The sequence below is a fragment of the Cyphomyrmex costatus genome, unplaced genomic scaffold, assembly GCF_001594065.2.
Source record: "Cyphomyrmex costatus isolate MS0001 unplaced genomic scaffold, Ccosl1.0 scaffold265, whole genome shotgun sequence".
NCBI lineage: Eukaryota > Metazoa > Arthropoda > Insecta > Hymenoptera > Formicidae > Cyphomyrmex > Cyphomyrmex costatus.
Window position 1 is genome coordinate 91360 of NW_017276747.1, and position 21397 is coordinate 112756.

Consider the following 21397-nt stretch of genomic DNA (forward strand, 5'->3'; position numbering starts at 1 on the left):
CTCCCTCTCTCCCTCTCTCTCTCATAATAATAACATAAGTTCTAATTTTCACAGTTAAAAGAAAAATTTTTACCATACCTTACGTGAAGCCCATATCTGAAAATTTTTTACATTATCTACAAAATTATAAATTAGCTTTCACTATTTCAAATACCTTAAATAAATTTATAAAAAGAGGAAAACATCATTTAGATAGATTATCCAATTAAAACGTTGTATATAAAATTTCATGCGAGGATTGTGATGCCAGCTATATGTATAATGTAGATCAAACAAAAAGGAAGTTAAATACTAGATTACATAAATATCTCCGATATTAATAAAAAAATTAACAGGTTTGCCTTTAATTATTATGCCACCAACAACTTTAAATGGGATGACATAAAAATTTTAGACAACGAACCTTAATTCATACTACAAGAGATTAATATCGGAGGTAATTCATATAAAAAAAAACAGAAGCAAGGATTCAATAAACAGACTGACACAGAATCCTTACCAGAATCTTACATTCCAATAATACAATTCCTTTCTCTTTCTTAAATGTCTCTTTCTCTTCACATGCTCCCCTTCCAAATTACTCTCAATCTCTCTTTATTCTCATTTTGCATAGTACTGCTGTAACAACTGTATGCGTTACTTTTAATTTTTCCGCATTTGTTCCATATTTTAATACATATTATAAAGGTATTTATACATACATATTATTTTATTTTAATTAAGATTAATTTATGATATAATTTTGCTTATGTATATATAAAATATTTTAATAAATATTAATTAATACCAATAAAAGTTAAACGCTTGTTATATTTAAAAAATTAATTAAAATCAAAAAATTAATTTTGTGAATTTTAGGAAGACCATACATCTTAGATAAAGAAGAATCACTAAATTTTAATTTAAAGGCACACTGTTTAGCACACTGTTGATCTGGAGGAAAAAGCATTAAACATTATACAATTAAATTATTCGTTTTACTTTCGGTATGTTGATGACATTATTATGATGATTACGAAAGATTTTATTCATACAGTTTTAGAGGCCTTTAACAACATTCACAATAGATTACAATTTACAATTGAAATAGAAAAAAACAGAACTTTGAATTATTTAGATCTAACAATTAATATAGATAATGGTTTAAAATTAGATTGGTACCATAAGGATTCGTTTTCTGGAAGATACTTATCTTTTTTAGCAAATCATCCTTTATCTAAAAAAAAATAGGTGTTATATATGGCTTAGTTGATAGGGCATTGTTACTTTCAAATTCTGAATTTCACATTAAAAACATTGAATTTTGTATTACAACGTTATTAAACATACAACAATTATCCTTTAGATTTCATATTTATTACAATATAGAAGGGAATTGATTCGTTATTGAAATTTAAATTACATTCTGCACACATGGAAAATCAAAATACTAATATTGATCATCCGAACAAAAAACTATTTGTACTATCTTATATTCAAAGTTACAAATTCTATTATATCTAGTTTAAATAAAGATTTATGAATATAATGAAAGATAATAATAATTGACTCGTGTGATTTCATCAGTAAGGTAATGTAGTGGGATCCTACCTTAGACGCCTGGGAAAATGTTAGAAAGAAGTTCTATATAAACAATTAAGCGGGGAGCACAGACTTTTGCATAACGCATAAACCATATACATAAAGAATTTGATTGGTCCATTGACTCATGCATAAGAAAATGGGCCAATGAAATTCCTTATGCACATGCTTTATGCGTTATGCAAAAGTGTGTGTTTCTCGCCTTAAGCGGGGAGCACAGACTTTTGCATAACGCATAAACCATATACATAAAGAATTTGATTGGTCCATTGACTCATGCATAAGAAAATGGGCCAATGAAATTCCTTATGCACATGCTTTATGCGTTATGCAAAAGTCTGTGCTCCCCGCTTTACTCATGTAATTCGGCACTTGCGAGAAATGGTATGAGTAACTATAGACCTCTGTTGGCTAGTCGACGAAGTGATATTCTTCACATTGTTCTTAATATTTTAAATAAGTAATTAAAGCGCATTTTTCAGGCCGCGCGATATAAATATAATGAAAGATAATAATAATTGACTCGTGTGATTTAAAAATCGAGGAAAGTGTAAAGCCAAATCGAGTCTAGAAAACAAGATGTTAATGTTTATTATATTGTGTGAAATTTATATACTGCGTATGTAGTCCTCCCCGCGACGCTGATAGATTTTCAGCATTGACGCATACATATTCACTACCGCAGTAATATCACTTTAGTTAAATTCCAGTAGTGGAGCCGGGACGAAACGCCAACTTGTGATATTCTTCGCTATCTTAGTTTTCACGGATTTTAAATTAATACTTTAATATTAAATTTTAATATATGTCTTTCAACATATTATTAAGATCTAATAAGATGCTATAGGCATCAAAAATTGGTTAAATTGATTCTCAATTTAACTAAAGTGATATTACTGCGGTAGTGAATATGTATGCGTCAATGCTGAAAATCTATCAGCGTCGCGGGGGGGACTACATACGCAGTATATAAATTTCACACAATATAATAAACATTAACATCTTGTTTTAAAGATTTATGAATTTTTAGTCATAATTTCTTTTTAAATTTGAACGAGTGAAAAATTCAAGTGTAAGATTTTATTTTCAGATAATAAAAATGGATCTTGAAGAGACTTCACTGCAGGAAAGCTTACTGAGTGTCTATGAGCCTACTTTAAACAGTGCGCAAGTTTTTTATAAGCTACTATTGGATGCTTTACGGTGCAAGAATTTTCGTTCTTTCAAAAATACTATAGAACATGATTTAATGAAGCAATCACCTATTCTGAACGTCAACTATGTATATCCAAACACGGAAGAAACATGCCTCGACATAGCTAGCAAGAATGGTCTAACAGAGTTTGTAGAGTATTTACTGCATCTAGGTGCGAAGCCTAATAGAGTAAATAAACTACATAATCGCGCTCCTATTCATTTCGCTACAGAAGGGGGACACGTACTCACGTTGACGGCTTTACTATTGGAACCAACAATAAATCCAAATCTCGAAGCGGGACAGCAGACTGCCTTACATATCGCAGTGAGAAAGAATGATCTGACGTGCGCCGGTCTGTTGCTAGAGAACAGTGCTAGCGCCAGTATTCCAAATAGCAAGGGTTTAACGGCTCTCCATTTAGCAGCTATGAAAGGCCAACGGAATTTGGTGGAACTGATATTGGAGAAAAGCCGACAGTCTCCGGACGTTGACACTTATAAAGATTACAATGATCAAACAACGCGAGAGGTGATTCAGAAAAAGTTTCCGGATATATTATTGCTCGAAAATGAAAATCGTGAGATAAATGTGCACGATCTTAAATACTACCTGATCACCAACGACGAGACAAACTTCCTGAAAAATATGGAGCTTGTGAAGATAGAGGTTCTTCACAGTGTAGCCGAAGAGCTATTGGAAATGAGTGCACAGAGAGGCTTTTGCAAAATTACGATTGGAATCCTGGAAAAACTTAAAGGAAAGCAATTTAGCGTAGAAACAGCCGCGCGAGAGGCCATTCGGCAGAATGATCATGCAATTCTTCAAGTATTGTTGGAGATAGAGCCAAATGTAGCAAATGGTCTACTTCTGAGTGCTTGTCAGGAATTAGGAATGCCGAGAAAACGAGGAATCGATAATACGCCCGATCGACTGAATTGTCTGCAATTGATCTTGGAACAAGAAAACGTGAACGTTCGTTGCAGTGATAGTAAGTACGCAGATAGCCAAACCCACCAAAAGCATGCATTGCAAATTTATGCTACATATTATAATGGCAAAAATCGAGCAGCAGTCGAACACGGTTTACCGTTTATAGCCATAACAGAAATACAGCAAAATAAATAGAGCAGACCTGCGTCATAATACACTAGCAAAAATTCTGTAAAAATTCATCAAACTTTGCCGAAATAAAGCAAGCAGAAATCGAGCAATCATGCTGACAAAATAAAGTAACAAAAAATAGATCAAAACTTGATATAAAACATGACTACATGTTAAATCAGTAAAATATTGTTAAAAATCTGGCACACCTATTGTCATATTATGACAGCAAAAACGCAGCAAAAATCGAGCACAGCCTGCCGTCACGTTGTGACCACAAAAACGCGTCAGATATAGAACGTGATCTGCCTTATCAGCCATTGATGGCGAAGACGCAGCAAAAATCGTGCATAATCTGTCTATTTATATAAATTGTCTATTTAATAAAATATTTTTATTAAAAGTATATATAGACCATTCGAAACATCTCTGTCAATAAGGTAACAGTGGAGCAGTACGTTAGGTGAACGACTCAGAACTGGACCGTGGACCGAGTCACGAGTTTCAAATCCTATCAGGTTTAAAAGTTTTTTCCTAGGTATTATTAGTCAGTTCAGCACTTAAGGAGAGGACACAAATGATGGAGAAAGAAATCTAATTAATAAGAATTTAATTAAATTAAGAAGTGCCGTAACTTTTTTTTCAGCAATCTATGCGCGATTTTTGCTGCGTTTTTGCCATCAATAGCTAATTAGGTAGATCGCATTCTATATCTGCCGCGTTTTTGCAGTCACGACGTGACGGCAGACTGTGCTCGATTTTTGCTGCATTTTTGCTGTCAGTACTGGTTATGCTGTATCAGGTTGTGCTGTATTTTTACCGCGTTTCGCTGTCACGATGTGTTAGCAAATAATAATTGATTTTTGTTGTATTTTTATCGTTGTATTATGTTGGCAGGCTAAGCTGTTAGAAACTAATTGTAAGCTTAATGTGGAAGCAGCAGCTTGATATCTGCTGTAACGTCATGATCAAGTTTGCTGGCATACTGCTAGCATTTTGCTATCTGGGTATATGACTATCATAGATCTTATATATTTGGAAATACGCCTTTCCCTAAAGATAGATGTTAATTGTATCTTTTATCCTTCATTCTACCAAGCGTACGATGCGAGATGACGTATGATTTATGAATAAAAATACATTCTAGAATGAAAGGGATTCGTTTTAACGATCGCATATGTGTACATTTTAAAATCTGAATCTATTTCAATCCATTATTCTTGATTACAAGGAATGAAAAATTTTGCTGAAATTGTTTCACGTTTTGAAACACTTTTCAATGAAATTTCAGTATAATTTTAACAAAACTTAGTTTAATCTAGATATTGTTTTTTAAATGTTTTTTATCAATTGATATTATTTATATGTTATCATTATATTAATTATTTACAAAAAAACAAAGAAAAGATAAGAGACTCTTTATATAAAAATAAAAATAAACAAAGTGAACAGGGACAATTTAAGAGTCGAGTTATAAACAATATAAAGTCAATTATAAAATATAAAATAATAAAAATATAGGATCAAATAAAACAAACATAAATTAAAGGCTATAAAGAGTCAAACGCAGTTAACAATGCGAAAAAATTTTAATAATTTTACAAATTAACATTAAGATGTCCCGTCGAACGTTTCGGTCTGCAATTTAGACCATCTTCAGCGACGAAATAATAATAAACCAATACTCCATTTACTCCGAGTTAGAATGCAAGTAGTAGAATCAATTCTTGTTGAACGACAAAATGTTCCTGTGCACCAACTAGAGGTAAATACATCGTAGATAATGGATGTGGAGTTGTGTAATAAAATTACAAATATTCGATGGTTTAAATTGCAGACCGAAACGTTCAACGGGACATCTTAATGTTAATTTGTAAGATTATTAAAATTTTTTCGCATTGTTAACTGCGTTTGATTCTTTATAGCCTTTAATTTATGTTTGTTTTATTTGTTTTTAACAAAAAAGAGTCCATAACTAGTTTATATAATTTTATTAAGAATTTTTGAAAAATATAGGATATTTAACCAAATTTAAAAAGATCTTAAAATTATATCAGGATATATAATATGTCGTTGTTATTAAATATTTTAAACTTTTCAGTATGAATTATGGAACCGCAAGCCATGATGCAGATTGATCAGTGTCAATGGTACTGTCAGTAGTAGGCTCTTCATGTGCTTTAACGATTTCTTTTTAAGTTTTGTTCTATTACTTTTACAGAGATATTGCATTACGTTATAGATTCATGGAACTAATCTTCATATGTATACTCGTTTTCATCGCTCACGGACGTTATTTATTGATTTTTGAAGAAGGCTCGATCCAAGAGCCGAAACTTGTTAAGTATTTCGCCAGAATTTAAGAACCTCTGTTTAAATATATATCTAATATAATTTTAAGATCTTTTTAAATGTTGTTAAATATTCTATATTTTTATTTTATGTTTTATAATTGACTTTATATTGTTTATATAACTCGACTCTTAAATTGCCCCTGTTTACTTTGTTTATTTTTATTTGATTATTTACATGCTTCTCATCAGACATTACGCTAGCTCTTGCAAGGCGTGTATTCAGGTATATAAGATGTATTTATATGATGTATTTATACTATCAAAAAATAGCATTTTCTACATAAATAAATTAGTATCTGAATTATGCTTCGCTCTTCTAAATGTCTTTCTGTAAGTTTTATAATTACCAATGTTATCTTATTACAACTTAAGTATCTGTTTTAATAGATAAAGGCAACACTCCGCTACATTACGCGGCCAGAGCTGGCTGTCAAGAAGCGATAATTTTACTTCTCAACCGAGGTAGCTACATCGGTCACATGAACAAATACAATACACCGCCTATCGCAGATATCTCAGCACACACGCTGTCGCGCTACTTCGATGACTGTTTGCAGACGCGGATAGATCGGGCGAACGAGTACACGATAGAATTTAACTATTGCTGTTTAATGCCGCAGAACATTTTCACGGATCAATATAAAACTCACCGAGCGACTCGCGAAATGGAAGTGTTTAAATACATCGCCAGCAATAACGGCCTCAAACATCTGTTGAAACATCCACTGCTTTCCTCTTTCCTTTATCTCAAGTGGCACAGAATACGGCACGCTTTATATGCAAATTTCACTTTTTATGTAATCTTTTATTTTCTGTTAAACGCTTACATCCTAAGCATGACTTACGGTGCTAGGACGGAAAATGAGATGCAAATTGAAACCAACAATAGATCCGATATGCCTTCGGGAAATACTTTGCGAATTGTTGGAAACCAACGAAACAACTTCCTATGGGCCTCTACTACTGTGATGTTGCTATTGTTCATCCTCCGAGAGATTTTTCAATTTATCTCCTGTATCAGACGTTATCTAATGAGCTTAAGAAATTGGTTAGAAATCGTACTGATTACGCTCACTATCGCTTTGCTGTGTGGCGCGGGACTTCAAATCGGTGCTGTGGTAATCCTGCTGTCGGCCTGGGAGTTGGTGATCCTCATCAGCCAGCATCCACGCTTGTCCACCGGCATCGAAATGTTCCGAACTGTTTCATTAAATTTTATGCGCTTTCTGTTTCCCTATCTGTTTCTTATTCTCGCATTTGCTTTGGCCTTCTATACACTCTTCAAAAACGGCAACGATACGAACTTTCCTGATCCCGGTCTTTCACTTTTCAAAACTGTCATCATGCTCACTGGTGAATTCGATGCCAATGACATCCCGTTTATTTCGCATCCCGTTTGGAGTCACATCGTGTTCATGTTATTTGTTTTCTTTATCGCTATCGTGTTGTTTAATCTACTTAACGGTTTGGCAGTCAGTGACACTGCTGAAATTCTGTGTAAGGCCGAGTTGGTCGGACTTATCTCTCGAATACGTTTAGTTACCTACATTGAAGATATAGCGATTGGCGAACCTTTCAGGCATTGCGTTTACTGTAATTTGCGACTACCTTGGAACCCTTTCAGTTTTCTCGCTAAGAGAATTCTTTTGTTTCCTCATTTTCTAAGAGATGGTAAAATCAGTATCAATCCACATGATAATCTGGATGTTTACGATAATGATAGATATTATAAAAAATACATTCACACTGCATCTATAAAGAGCAACAAGCAGTGGAATACTTTGAGAATGGATCCTGACATAATTAAACAAGCTAAACGTACTATCAATAATAAGAATCGATTGACGGATAATGAGAGGATCATGATTACATTGAACAAACTACAACAGAAATTGAACACAATAGAGACAGCTTTGAAAACTACAAAATCTGAATAAAATAACAATATCGATAATTTGCGGTATTACATTTGTAAAAGAAAGTTAATAAATAATATTTTAAAACATATATTCTTTATATTCTAATATCCAAAACTTTTTGAACTTAAATAATCTTTTTTAATTGAATTTAATTAGATTAAAACAGATTCACAAAAAATCAAAAATTTGGATTCAGTAATTAATAATCAAATAAGTCTATTTTAATCTATTTCCAGATACTGAGTCCATATTTTATATTTATGTTATAACTCAGCAATCGCAAATATGTAACTGTTATTATTGCTTTAATAAAACAAAATGTAATACCTGGTTTATGCTTCAGGTCTTAATCCCAAGATCCTAAAATTCAACCAATAAAGCTGCCAGTTCTAACCGAAATTTGAACTCTATTGGCTGAATTTTAGGATTAAGTCCTTAAGACCGAAGCATAAACCAGGCATAACGTTACATATAACATAGAATAAACTAATCAATGCAGTTAGCGCTTAATGATTCTTTGATATGATTGATTTCTATACTTAGGTCCAGCAAAGAACGAAAGGCAAGAACCAATCATATTAAAACATCACTAAGCGCTAACTGATTAGTTTTTTGTACTGAATGCAATCATTTTTGTATTATACATACCATTTAGGTTTAGTTTATATCACGCTTTTGCATTTCCTTTTACTTGCATTTTCTACAAGCGCTCACGCTTTTGCTTACCTCGATAGAAGCATTTATAAGCAGTATTTATGATTACAGTTTTGAAAAATCAAGAAGAGATTGCACATGAAGTCAGAAACTTTGTAACTGTTTATATATTTAAAGTAAAATGCAAATACATTTTATTGAAATGATCTTCATCTTTCATATATACATGTGTGTGTGTGTGTGTGTGTGTGTGTGTGTGTGTGTGTGTGTGTGTGTGTGTGTGTGTGTGTGTGTGCGTGTGTGTGTGTGTTTCTGCATTTGATTGTAAGCAAAGATAAAAAATGTGTCATTAACCAGATATATCCTGCTGTGCGTCGGTCTTCTCTCTTCCTCGACGTATCAATATATCATTGTAGAACATATTGAAGTCCAGCCTAAGTCAAATATATATATGTATATATTTAAAATTATATTTATAATAATAATTTCATTTCATAAAATTGATAAGAAAAATCTAAAAGTTTTTTAAACACACGGAAAAATTTTATTTTTCGGATTTTTGCTGAAATACTTAAAAATTTAGCTAGATACAGATTTGAAATTGAATCGTCATAATAATTATGTAGCTCAAATATGATTAATTTTTTATTCAACAACTTTTGACATACCAGTTTGAACATCTTGCATAATTATTTCCGTTCAATAAAATTATTTTCAAATCTATCTTCTTCATATGCCTTATCCGGTCCCCTGAACATTGGCGATCACTTTGGCCAAGATTTCCTCGCCATAGTGATATCCTGGGAATTAAATAAACCGAAGGTTTCCCGTTGCCTTCTTCAGTATACTTTCAAATCTATATTTATTTAAATTGTTAGGTACTTCAGCAAAGCCACTGTTGTTTTCATGTGTAAAAATAATTTCTGTTCAAAAATTATACGAATAGACATCTTACCGACATAACACATTAAGTAATTTCTCATTGTTATTATCAGTACCCAAATCACAAATTCGGTTTAGGAGTTGTGCCAATACTTTAGTAAATTTCTCATCTAACGATACGATCATTTCTTCAAAACTTTCTGTTCCGTCTTTTGCTGTAGTGCTGTTCTCAATCTAAGAAAAAATATGAAAAAAATAACATTAATTAATAAATATATTACATGGATGTATATGCATATTACACAAATAAAATGTTAAGCAATTTTTTAAAAATAATGGAAATGTGATTCATTATATTGAAATTTTTACTTAGATAACTTTCACTAAAATATTTATTTTGCAACTACGCGCCGAAATTATGCACTCTCAATCTATGAAAAGTATAATCCAATCAGAGTGAAGAAAACTTTCAACAATTGTAAAATAACATTTTACTGAACGCGGCTGATAAATAATAAGCAGTAACAAACTATTATCAAGTAATCATGCAATTAATTTTATGACCTTTTACAATTAATTATAAAAGTATAATTATTTTCTTTTCTCAAAATTAAATATATAAATAATGATACAATATATATTATTATAAATTATAACTCTCGAGAACAAATACAGTGTATATAATACGGCGTAATAATTTAATATCGATGTAAAAATTTCTTCTAATATAGATTTTAATATAGATTTTATCTTTTAATATAGATTTTTAACTTATATGATTCTAGGTATTGGGGAGAGTGGTCTAAATCGGACTTATTTGCAGTTTTTGTTCTCTATAAGGCGTAAATAAAGTCCGATCATAAAACCAATGGTGCCATTCGAAAGATTATTTAATTTCCTTCATTTTTGCTTCAGACCATTTTTACGTATCTCTTATCTGTGTCAAACTATAATAGAAAATATAAAAATGCATTTTCCAGTTCGATTTGGAACTGAAACTATAAGTTCCAAATCGGATCTCTCTTATTTTTATGGACTTTTAGATAGAATTTTAAAATATTTTAATTAATTTTTATTAGTTCTGAGTAAAAACGAGCAATTTAAGACTCAAAGATATATAAAAATATAGTTTATATTATTAGAATTAAAATCAATAAAAAATTCCTTCAAGTCTGAGTCTGTTGACACGTGATATTTTATATTGATTTAGTATTTTTTAAACCAGATCTGATCGGTCGATCACCAGTACTACAACCAAGTTGTGGCGAACCTTCTTTCTTCAATGAATTAGCTGGTTTACTCATCTTTTCAGTGTTTTTATAGGTCGGATTTGGAACCAAATAGAGGTTCGATTTGGACACGGGTTGTTTCGAACTATTGGAATAAATTTTGCAAAAAACCGCAAAAGTAATAACAAAATTCTGATATTTTTGAATTTTACACTCTTTAATTATCTTAAATCAATTATCGTTCAAATTTTTAACATCTTTTAAATAAGGATTTACAAGGATTTTTTTTAAATTTTCACATGATAGTCGAAATATATATTTGAGTCTATTCTATGAAGGTCATGACAGAGTACTGCCAAACTGCTGTCACTTGTTGGGTGTTTTATAAGGACTTTACATTATAAATAGCACGCACACAATAGTACATACATTGTGTAACATGTGTGTTAAAGTTGTTTATTGTGTGACGCGGGCGCGAGAGCGCACGAGCGAAGCGAGTGCGCTCTCTCGCGCCCGCGTCGCGTTATAGACAATTATAGTACATGAGTTTTTTGTACATAGATTTTTTCATCACGAGTGCACTGTGTTAGTAATATGTTATACAATTATAAAGTCGCACGAGCAAAGCGAGTGCGACTTATGGAATGGTGCGTGGGGCGCAGAAAGCAGGGGGGGTTCGGGGGGGGGGGAGGGGGGCTGCGCTACGAGCGCTACCACTGCGTTATTTTTCATAATGTAACGCTTTTGCGTGGGGTTAGAGAAATAACTCAACGGCTTGAGGTATTGGCTATTTACCGCACTTAAAAGCGTTGCGGTATAGGGCACATTACGTGCACGCGTGAGGAAAATCTACTTAACTGAATTTATTTAAATTAAAAAAGTCCGATTTGGAACATTCTCCCCTACATAGGTAAGTAATTTATAATAAAATAACAAATATTTAAGACAATATAAATATAAAGAGGGCAAAGAGCCAAGTAAATTAACGAACTATTTAATTTAAACAATCATACAAACATATAAAAGCAAACGTTTCGACTTCGATCGGGTCATTTTCAATGTTACATAAATTATGAAGTATTATCAATTAAAATAACAACATATTGCATACATTCTTCATTAAGTATAAATATTCTTAATTCAATGTAAGATTCAGTCAATGTTGGTGTCGTAAGTATAATTAATCCTTGTCAAAAATAAAAGAAAAAGAAATAACAAGTCTATGAATAAAAATTAATTTTAGAAGAGTCATAACAATAAAACAGTATTATAATTAAAAATTAAGTAAGGTAATTTGCAGCGAACCAAAATGAGCACTGATCTTTGTGATGACAAATAAGATAATATTTAAGATACTATAAGATACTATTATATAAGATACTAGTTACTACTAAGAATTTATAAGATACTATTAGATATTAAAGATACTACAATTGCTTTGTACTTAGGGATGCAACGGATGTCCGCTTTTTTACAATCCGGCCATTTGGCTATTCGAATTGTGAAAAAGTTTAATACGCTGTAAGTGCGCCATAAGTACTATTTCTTATACATATATAGGGTATCTGATAATTAATTATATTCTTGCATAGACAGAATAGATTAAACTGAGAAGAAAAGTCCTCTAATATTTTGCATTTTTTGTATTAGTTAACGAGTTATTAATTGATGAAAATAATCAAATTTGCCCAACAAATGCAAACGCGCGCCGAGATGAAATCTCCCAGAGAGTCGCACATTCTTGGTCGCTAGGCATGTTGTTTACAAGCGGCATTGATATGAACGTGTCTAGCATCCAAGAAAGCGACTCTCCGGGCGATCTTAATCTCGCCGCGCGTTTGCATTTGATGGGCGAATTTAATTATTTTCATCAATTAATAACTCGTTAACTAATACAAAAAATGTAAGACGTTAGAGGATTTTTCTTCTAACAGCGTGATAGCAGCAAAGTTAGCGGCGTAGTGCGGAGCGCTCACGCACACTACTAGGCGCGCGGCTCACGGACGTGCCGTTTAAAAGACGGCGTCAATTGGATTATCTTTACTCGATAATAACTACTTCAGTAAGTATGATAGAAAAAAATTTCCTAATAGTAATCGACTCAATTTTTTTATCAGAAATAACGCTACATGATTAGTGAACGGTATTTAAGAAATACCCTGTACATTTTACACACACACATACATACGCACGCGCACATATGTATATAGTATCTGGTAAAATTAATAACACATAAATTGTACCATGCAAATGAATAATATACACATATAATATACATATCACAGTCACATATTCTTAATAGTAATGATCTTTAAAAGATGTCTCATTCACTAAGAAATACTCTTCATGACTCTAAGACTACAAAGATGCATTCGGACGAGCTTAAAGCTTTGAAAGTATACCTCATATTCATAGACATCTTCCTGACAGGTACCGATCATGGATGTCAATTCAGCATCAATGTAGTATCGGCTCATACGCTTAACATTAGTAGAATATTAAAATTTAATATATCAAATCATCCATTACAGTTTTCTTTCCCATTATATATCTTTATTATTTATTTCATTAAATATTAACAATTCCAACAATAAAAATCTTCTAATTGACTCTCAAATTTCAAACGAATCCACAAGAAATCCTATATTCGGAGGCGAATGAGAGTGCCGCGTTGTTGTTGATACGCCAATCAATAAACTTGGATATATAAAATCCTTTATTCAAAATTACATGAATTTAATACGTTTCGACTCTTTTTTGAGTCATCTTCAGTTATATCATATACGCTCCAATTGAATATCGAAGTAAGTCACATCGAATTGATAGATTTGATGTTCTTAAGTCTAACGAGATTCAATATGAAGAAAAAACGCAAATACAAGTAAAATCGCAAAACCATGGATCGCCAAGCATCTTACACTGTTATAAACTTTCATAAGCACAATTATGTCAAAAAATTTTTTATAATTTTCAAACAATAGACTTGAGTGTAATAATATCTATGTTATCGGTTTCATAACTAATTTTAAACTGTTTAAAATTAGTTATGAAACCGATAACATAGATATTATTACACTCAAGTCTATTGTTTGAAAATTATAAAAAATTTTTTGACATAATTGTGCTTATGAAAGTTTATAACAGTGTAAGATGCTTGGCGATCCATGGTTTTGCGATTTTACTTGTATTTGCGTTTTTTCTTCATATTCAATCTCGTTAGACTTAAGAACATCAAATCTATCAATTCGATGTGACTTACTTCGATATTCAATTGGAGCGTATATGATATAACTGAAGATGACTCAAAAAAGAGTCGAAACGTATTAAATTCATGTAATTTTGAATAAAGGATTTTATATATCCAAGTTTATTGATTGGCGTATCAACAACAACGCGGCACTCTCATTCGCCTCCGAATATAGGATTTCTTGTGGATTCGTACTAAATATTAATAAAAGTTTATCTTTTTAAAAAATAGCTTCAAATCAAATATTACGATTCAAAAAAAATATTAAATCAATCTATAAAAAATATATTTAAATTACTATACATAAATGTTTTATATAAAGCTATTATACAAGGGAAAGAACATGAGACTTAAAGTATTTATTAGTATACTCAAAAATGTATTATGTATTAATAAGTAAAGCGGCATAACAAATCCAATTAAAACAAGAGTCACAACTTAGAGGAAGAGATTGTTAGTTGTAATTCTATACATGCGATAAATTAAATAATTATTAGAAAGAAATATATAACAAAAGATTTACCTGAATAAAATTGCAGAATTCTATACATATAGCGCATATACCAGTGATACAGCTAAGAAGATCAGGGTCCGTTAACATGCATTCCTTCAAATAACTTTCTTGCAACTCGAGATGCACACTCAGCACGTCATCAACGTTACTAACCTGATATTAATTTATCAAATAAATATGTAAAGTCAAATATAAAATATATGTATTTTATTGACATAAAAATTAATATTAATATTGTATTTTTTAAATAAAAATGAGAAATAAATTATCACCTTGTTCATCTTATTTATAAATTTTAACCAATTTGGTTCCACGACTTCTACCATCATATAGTATTCCAAATGCTGTATACAATCAAGCATTCTTTGTCGTAATGAAAATGCTTGTCTATAAGCCATAGCTACCTCGTGCGTGAAAGTCTTCGCTATTTTATTACTGATCCATACTCTATAATCCGTTAAATTAAAAAATGTTACCATTTTACTTTTATTTTAAATTTTTGCTATGGCTAATCTGTTAAAATAATTTGGTAAATGTTCACCTATACATATCCCGCTCCAAATGACCTCTAATGCCTGTTTCCACCAATGCAGATTAACTTTAATCTCGGTTTAACTTACTGTTAATCTTTATCTAATTTTTAAAATTAGAGAAAGATGAAAAGCGAATTGAACCGAGATTAAAATTAATCTACATTGGTGGAAATGGGCATAAGTGACCTTAACCTTGACCCTCAAAGAGGTCAAGGTCACTGACCTTTTCCGTCGCTCATTACTCATTGATCTCCTTGAAGGTCAAGGTCACTCGGAGGTCATTTGGAGCGGGGTGTGTAAAGGTGAACATTTACCATTAATTTACCTGCATAAGAGTCTCTCAACATATTTGCAATAAAACAGATGTCTAAATAATATTTGGTAACAAGCTATGGCCTTTCTATTAATAATTAGGGAAACTGGCCATTTAACATCATATTTGAAAACAAAAGATTCAAAACCAGTTAAAGCTTTATCTGCTTTGAAACTATATTCTGCAAGAAAGATTAATTCTTCTTATATTAATTTTTTTCATTTAATATAATTAGGCAAGTGTATGTAATACTTTTAATGAAATATACCTTTCTCATCTCTAGTTTGAATGGAGAGTATTTTAAACATTTGATATTGCAGATCGTATGGAAGTAAGTCTGGCTTCAGATCATCTTTATAGGGATCTGAATCTGCAGTAGACATTCGCAAGGCAACTTCAAGAAGAGACGCTAAACGATGTGGAACGATATCATACATACTCTTGTTCAATTCGGCCTCGCAAAGATTCATAAATTGGACCTAATGGAAAATTAGATAAATATTTTATTATATTATATAAAAAATAATAAAAATGTTGAGAAATAAATATTTAAGAGTTTTTCAAATTTTGAAAGAAAAGGAATTTAATTTTAAGCATAGGAAAGTTAAAGATGGTTCATAAAAGAATTATTATTTTACATTAAAATCTGTAACCCTTTTTAATACCCTGTATTTCATCCTTTTTAACATTTCATAAATTTATAAAATAAGAATAAAATATATTCATAGCAATGATGAAAATATAATCTATGATATTGAAGGCTTATTTATTATACTTTAAAGCATTAATGTGTTAATAACAATAATGAAAATTAAAAATACTAAATAGTATTACAATATTTGTAGGACCGTTAGAGTTTCAAACAATAAATTGAATAAAGGCCAAATGACGATCAAGCAAGATTTAGGTTGCTACAATAATGTGTGAATTTATTTACCACGTATGTAGTCTTCTTTAATCGTGCGCCGAAATATTTTTCAGTCTTTTACAAACGCAACTCTAAATAACTACCGTAGTAATATCACTAGTTAAATTTATTGCTAAATAGTATAATGTAATAACTCCTTAATTAATCGATTAAAGTACAAATGTATTTACAAGGCTTAGGAGTCAAACCCCAAGTTCTGTTTTGTACAATTTTTTTACAATTTCAAATATAATTACGTCTGGATGTTTCGGTTCACGTTTTGAGCCATCTTCAGCAGAAAATATCACAACATCTGAATTTGATGAATGTATTCTGTTGTAAGCTATGCAGACCATAAAGCGAGATAATCATCCTCAACATTATTCAATGTTGTACACATCAGTTTCATGGCTGAGTGCTGCTAGAATGCCATCATCAGAACTTATAGTCAACAACAGAAAATTACAATAGTCAAGAATCAAGTCAGATAATACATAAAATTTTCCCAGTACAATTTCAGATGCGGTAATATTTTTTACTAAAGATGGCTCAAAACATGAGCTAAAACGTCTAGATGTAATTATATTTGAAATTGTAAAAAATTTGCACAAAACAGAACTTGCAGTTTGATTCCTAAGCCTCGTAAATACATTTGTACTTTATTTGATTAATGTGTTAAATTTTTGTTAAATTTATATTATTGTTATCTCAAAGTGTACATAATATATATTCAAATTAATTATCATAAATCTTTTCACCCAAAGCCAACATCACATAAATAAATATTTAATAAAATTTTAAATAAAATAAAACTAACAGCATGTAATTTATTAGCTTACCACAAAATCTCCTTGGGCAAGAAGAAAGTAACTCTTTACACTACGTAATCTACCCATCAAATCATTTTCCTTCATAAGGACCTCTAATAATTTTCTGGCAGCTTCTGAATATGCCCTATCAATAGCAGCTATGTATTTCTGTCCCTGATATTGATAACTTAATGGTTCTTGTTTCCCCCATTGTACTGTTTTACCTACATATAGATTTATTAAATATAGATTTATAAAATAATTTATAAATTGACAATTTGCAAACTAATTGATCAAAAAGATGGTTAATGATTATTATGTAAACTAATATTCTATTTATCTTTTAATAATAAATACAAATATTATTTTACATTAACATACCACATTGTCTAATCACATTAAAATATTTTCCAGTCCTAAGTATAGTTTGTGCATGTTCATTCAAGAATATAGGTATTCTTTCTAATCGCATGGTGTATCTCTTTTCCCAATAATCTGCAGAATAATCCACAGGAAGTTCTTCTCTTTGAATTAATTCGTTATCTTCTACAAAGAACTGATAAATGAATAAGTATGAATATATCATTTGTAACGTATAACATAAGAATTAACTTAATACTAACTTCCTGATATGGATCGCATATCACTCCTTTGTAAACCCACTTTTCTAAAATTTGCATATATGGCATACTCGCTGCTTGCATCAGATATAAATATAGCTCTTTAGACTTTGCTTCACCACTGACATTGTTTAATGTTTGCTCATGCAAAAGGCTCAATACTTTGCCTCCTCTGGCATTTGCCTAATATTAAATACTTTACATTATATTATACCTCTAATGTTTTAGTTATAGAAAACGCAATCTATATTTTATATACATATTTAGAAATGAAGAGATAATTAAAATTATTATTTAATTAACTGATGTTTCAGACTAACCTTACATATTGTGGATGTAATTTGAGAAAGTATGGACATTGTAAGCATAGTTGGCTGAATGTAAAACCATAGTTTCTGCAAGCTTAGTTTACCATGAATGTGTTCTGTCTCAAGTTGCACGACAAAGAGCTAACAGACAGCAAAATTAATATTTAAATATAAATTAGAATATAAAGAATTTAGTCTTTAATTAATCTTTAATTAAAATATAGAGATATTAAGTCTTTGACGTCTTGTCTTGTCAAATTGTAAATGGCAATTTATTATACCAAGTAATCCTTCAGTAAAGATCGTATAGCTCCTCTCAAAGCATGATTGACTTGTCCATCATCCGGCAAGACCTTTTCTTCAACAAATCTCACTGTCATGGAATAATAGGAAGCTAAAGGTAATATCTGTTGCGCTAATTGCTTAAAAGATATACCTAACAACAAAATTCAAAATATATAACTTCATTTTTGTAATTGTCATTTGAGATTAAAATTTCTGACATTGTTTCTTACCAACATCTGGTGATATATTGAAAGTCTTAATGCCATAAGGACTCGTTAACGGTTCCGAAACAATATATGATCCATCTATTCCTTTCAAGCAATACAAAATATCCCAAAGAAGTATAGATTCCTGAGATACAATTGGTACAACTTCTATAAAAATTAATTATTTTAGACATGCACATTTCATTGTTTTTCGATCTTGCATTTTAAAGATAGGAAAAATTATTTACAAACTTTGATAAAGTGCTATAGTGGTGTCACTGTGAAAATCCCAAGTTATGCGTGGACGTTCTATTACCCAATTATGCTTCACTGAAATACCATCACTCTTTTTACTGATTGAACAAACTTGCTGATTTAATATCTTTTCTCCTTCCACAGCAGCTTTAATAACAGTTTTGCAAATCTATTGAATTTAAAAAAGTTATTATAAAAAGTACCTATTGAATATACTAATATATATTATATAAAGAAACAAAATTATTAATTTACATAGCGAAGAGAAATTTCATTAAAGATATTATGTACTTGTAAATTATAACCTTTGGTAAGTCTTCTTGCGTAATAATTGGATCCTTCAGGAAACTAGTCGCAGCTTTTGGTAAGGATCTTGACAAATATTTCTTTAGTTCCTCATCTTGAGATATCAATTCTAGAGTCTGTACAAATGGACCAAGTAAATCCACTCTGAAAAAATACATCACTTGTTGGTTTTCCTCTATAAGTTGTAATATCTGCATTATTTATCAACTAACTTTTTTGACTTTAGTTCCTCATATTTTTGTATAAATAATTCTGGTTCGGATGAAATCTTGGCAAGGTACTGAATACAGCTGTGTGGAGCAACTGCGTTTAACGCATTTGTTGTCAAGCTTTCTTTCTGTAGCTTTTCCAAGTATCTCTCTGGAGCAAATTCCGAACTAAACAAATACATGTATTTATTGTGAACAATAATGCTTTATATAAAATAATGTGACTTGATAAATTTCTTTAAACCTCCATACTTTTGCGAGTTACAAAATATTCTATCGGATTTTATATCACTTACCCTAATAATTTTATCAACTGCTCTATTAAATGATGTAATCTAAATTCACTCATCGTTCTTGATTGTTCCAAGTGTGTCTCAACTGTAACACTCGCTATTGAATCAACTTAACAATATCGTGTAAATTATGCAAATATTTATTTAAATTTGCATGGAAGTAATCATTTTAAATATTTATGTTTAGCCTTTACGTTTTGGGAAGCCTCTTGGTAGGTTATGATTATTTTCGCGTCTGAAGAAGTCTGTTTTTTATTGCTGCACTCTCCGAACGGGTGCATACAGTGCAATAAATTGAAGTGAAACCACAGACTGTGGTCACAGTATAACCAGTAACGACAGTAGTTAAAATTCCAGGGTATAAAATTTCAATGCGCATGTGCAAGAAATCCAACTGACGATATGGCGGCTTGGCGGCTTGTTCGCCAATTACGAATCATAACGTTCAATAAGATCAAAGTAACCTACAATATTATTGTATAATAAAAAAGTAGAAAAGGAATATAAAGGTATCCTCTATATCACCGTTTTTCTTTTATAATTAGGAAGGGCGCAAAGAGCCAGTTCTGCGTAGGCATTATAAAACGCAAAAATAATAAAAGAGAAATATTAATTTTACACAGAAAATTTACAAAGAAAAGCAACTTTTTTTTAATTTCTTCACAAGTGTCTTCTCATCCAACAACAGGAATCGAATCACAGACCGATATTGCTCTTTTTCCATGATTGCAAATATGCACAAACTCGTCAACTATCGATACAATTTGTTTTTCTTTTTTTGAAGAATATTATTTTGTATAGTTTATTTAATTTTTTTATTCGAAAATATGTTCTTTTGTGTGTGCGTGCGTGCGTGCGTGCGTGCGTGCGTGCGTGCGTGCGTGCGTGTGTGTGTGTGTGTGTGTGTGTGTGTGTGTGCGTGCGCGCGCGCGCGCGCAACAAGGCAAGAAATTACTTCTTTTGGCAAGTCTCTCTCTTTCTCTCTCTCTCATTATTAATTTTGTATTTTTTTTCAAATATATTTTTTAACTAGTTGCGCAGCTTTTTTGCCATACCAAATATCTGCGCAATGACATGGACAATTGTCGTGTAACAGTTACAGATCTAAAATAGTGGTGAGAAACTGAGAACTTCGCAGCCCTATCTCGCGAGAATATTTAAATTTCGCGTAATTAACAACATAACAAATATGTATTAAAAATTAAATATATATATTATATAGATATGTATAATATATAATGTTATAATTATATATATATACATTGTATATATACATATATAATACTTCCTGTGAATTAGAATTCTAAAACTTTAAAGAACATGTAAGTTATAAATTTATGTATTTAGTAGATGATAAGATGTTTTTATAATAAATACAGCTTATGTAATTTCAATACTGCTAATAAATCGTTGACAAATCGTTGCGTTGATAGAAAAGTGTACGATACAGGTATAAAAAATTATAGTAAGTATTTTTGAGATAATAAAAGAATAATAATATTTTTTGTCGAAATACAACATATATATTGATACTTTGCTTATAAATATTACAACTTACAAGTAAAACACTACCCAAGTGTCATACGCCGATTTTTCTGCAATTGGGATATGTTGTAGTACACGAAAAACTAAGGGACACGTATTTTTTCTTATCGGCGGTAAAACGTTTTTAGG

At 31.0% G+C, this 21397-nt stretch overlaps 2 protein-coding genes across 2 annotated transcripts in view; one reads left to right on the plus strand and one right to left on the minus strand.

The window, feature by feature from the left end:
• Positions 1–8171, plus strand: part of pain (transient receptor potential cation channel family member painless) — a 13841-nt gene extending 5670 nt beyond the window's left edge. Inside the window, exons 2-3 of the mRNA XM_018540723.1 lie at positions 2672–3767; positions 6622–8171. Of these exons, the coding sequence (XP_018396225.1) occupies positions 2681–3767; positions 6622–8171 (2637 nt within the window). The 5' untranslated portion in view covers positions 2672–2680. The remainder of the gene's footprint in view (positions 1–2671; positions 3768–6621) is intronic.
• Positions 8172–9089: 918 nt separating this feature from the next.
• On the minus strand, positions 9090–19926 carry LOC108774599 (gamma-tubulin complex component 2). The gene is made up of 17 exons (XM_018540743.1): positions 19727–19926; positions 19434–19598; positions 19221–19365; positions 18913–19084; positions 18685–18828; positions 18451–18605; positions 18182–18310; positions 17865–18044; positions 17623–17797; positions 17272–17465; positions 15794–16004; positions 15538–15706; positions 14952–15126; positions 14689–14832; positions 13321–13398; positions 9763–9923; positions 9090–9241 (listed from the first exon to the last, which is right to left on the minus strand). The coding sequence occupies exons 1-17, from the start codon at positions 19777–19779 to the stop codon at positions 9157–9159; spliced, it is 2535 nt and encodes an 844-aa protein (XP_018396245.1). The 5' UTR covers positions 19780–19926; the 3' UTR covers positions 9090–9156.
• Between the last annotated feature and the right edge of the window lie 1471 nt (positions 19927–21397).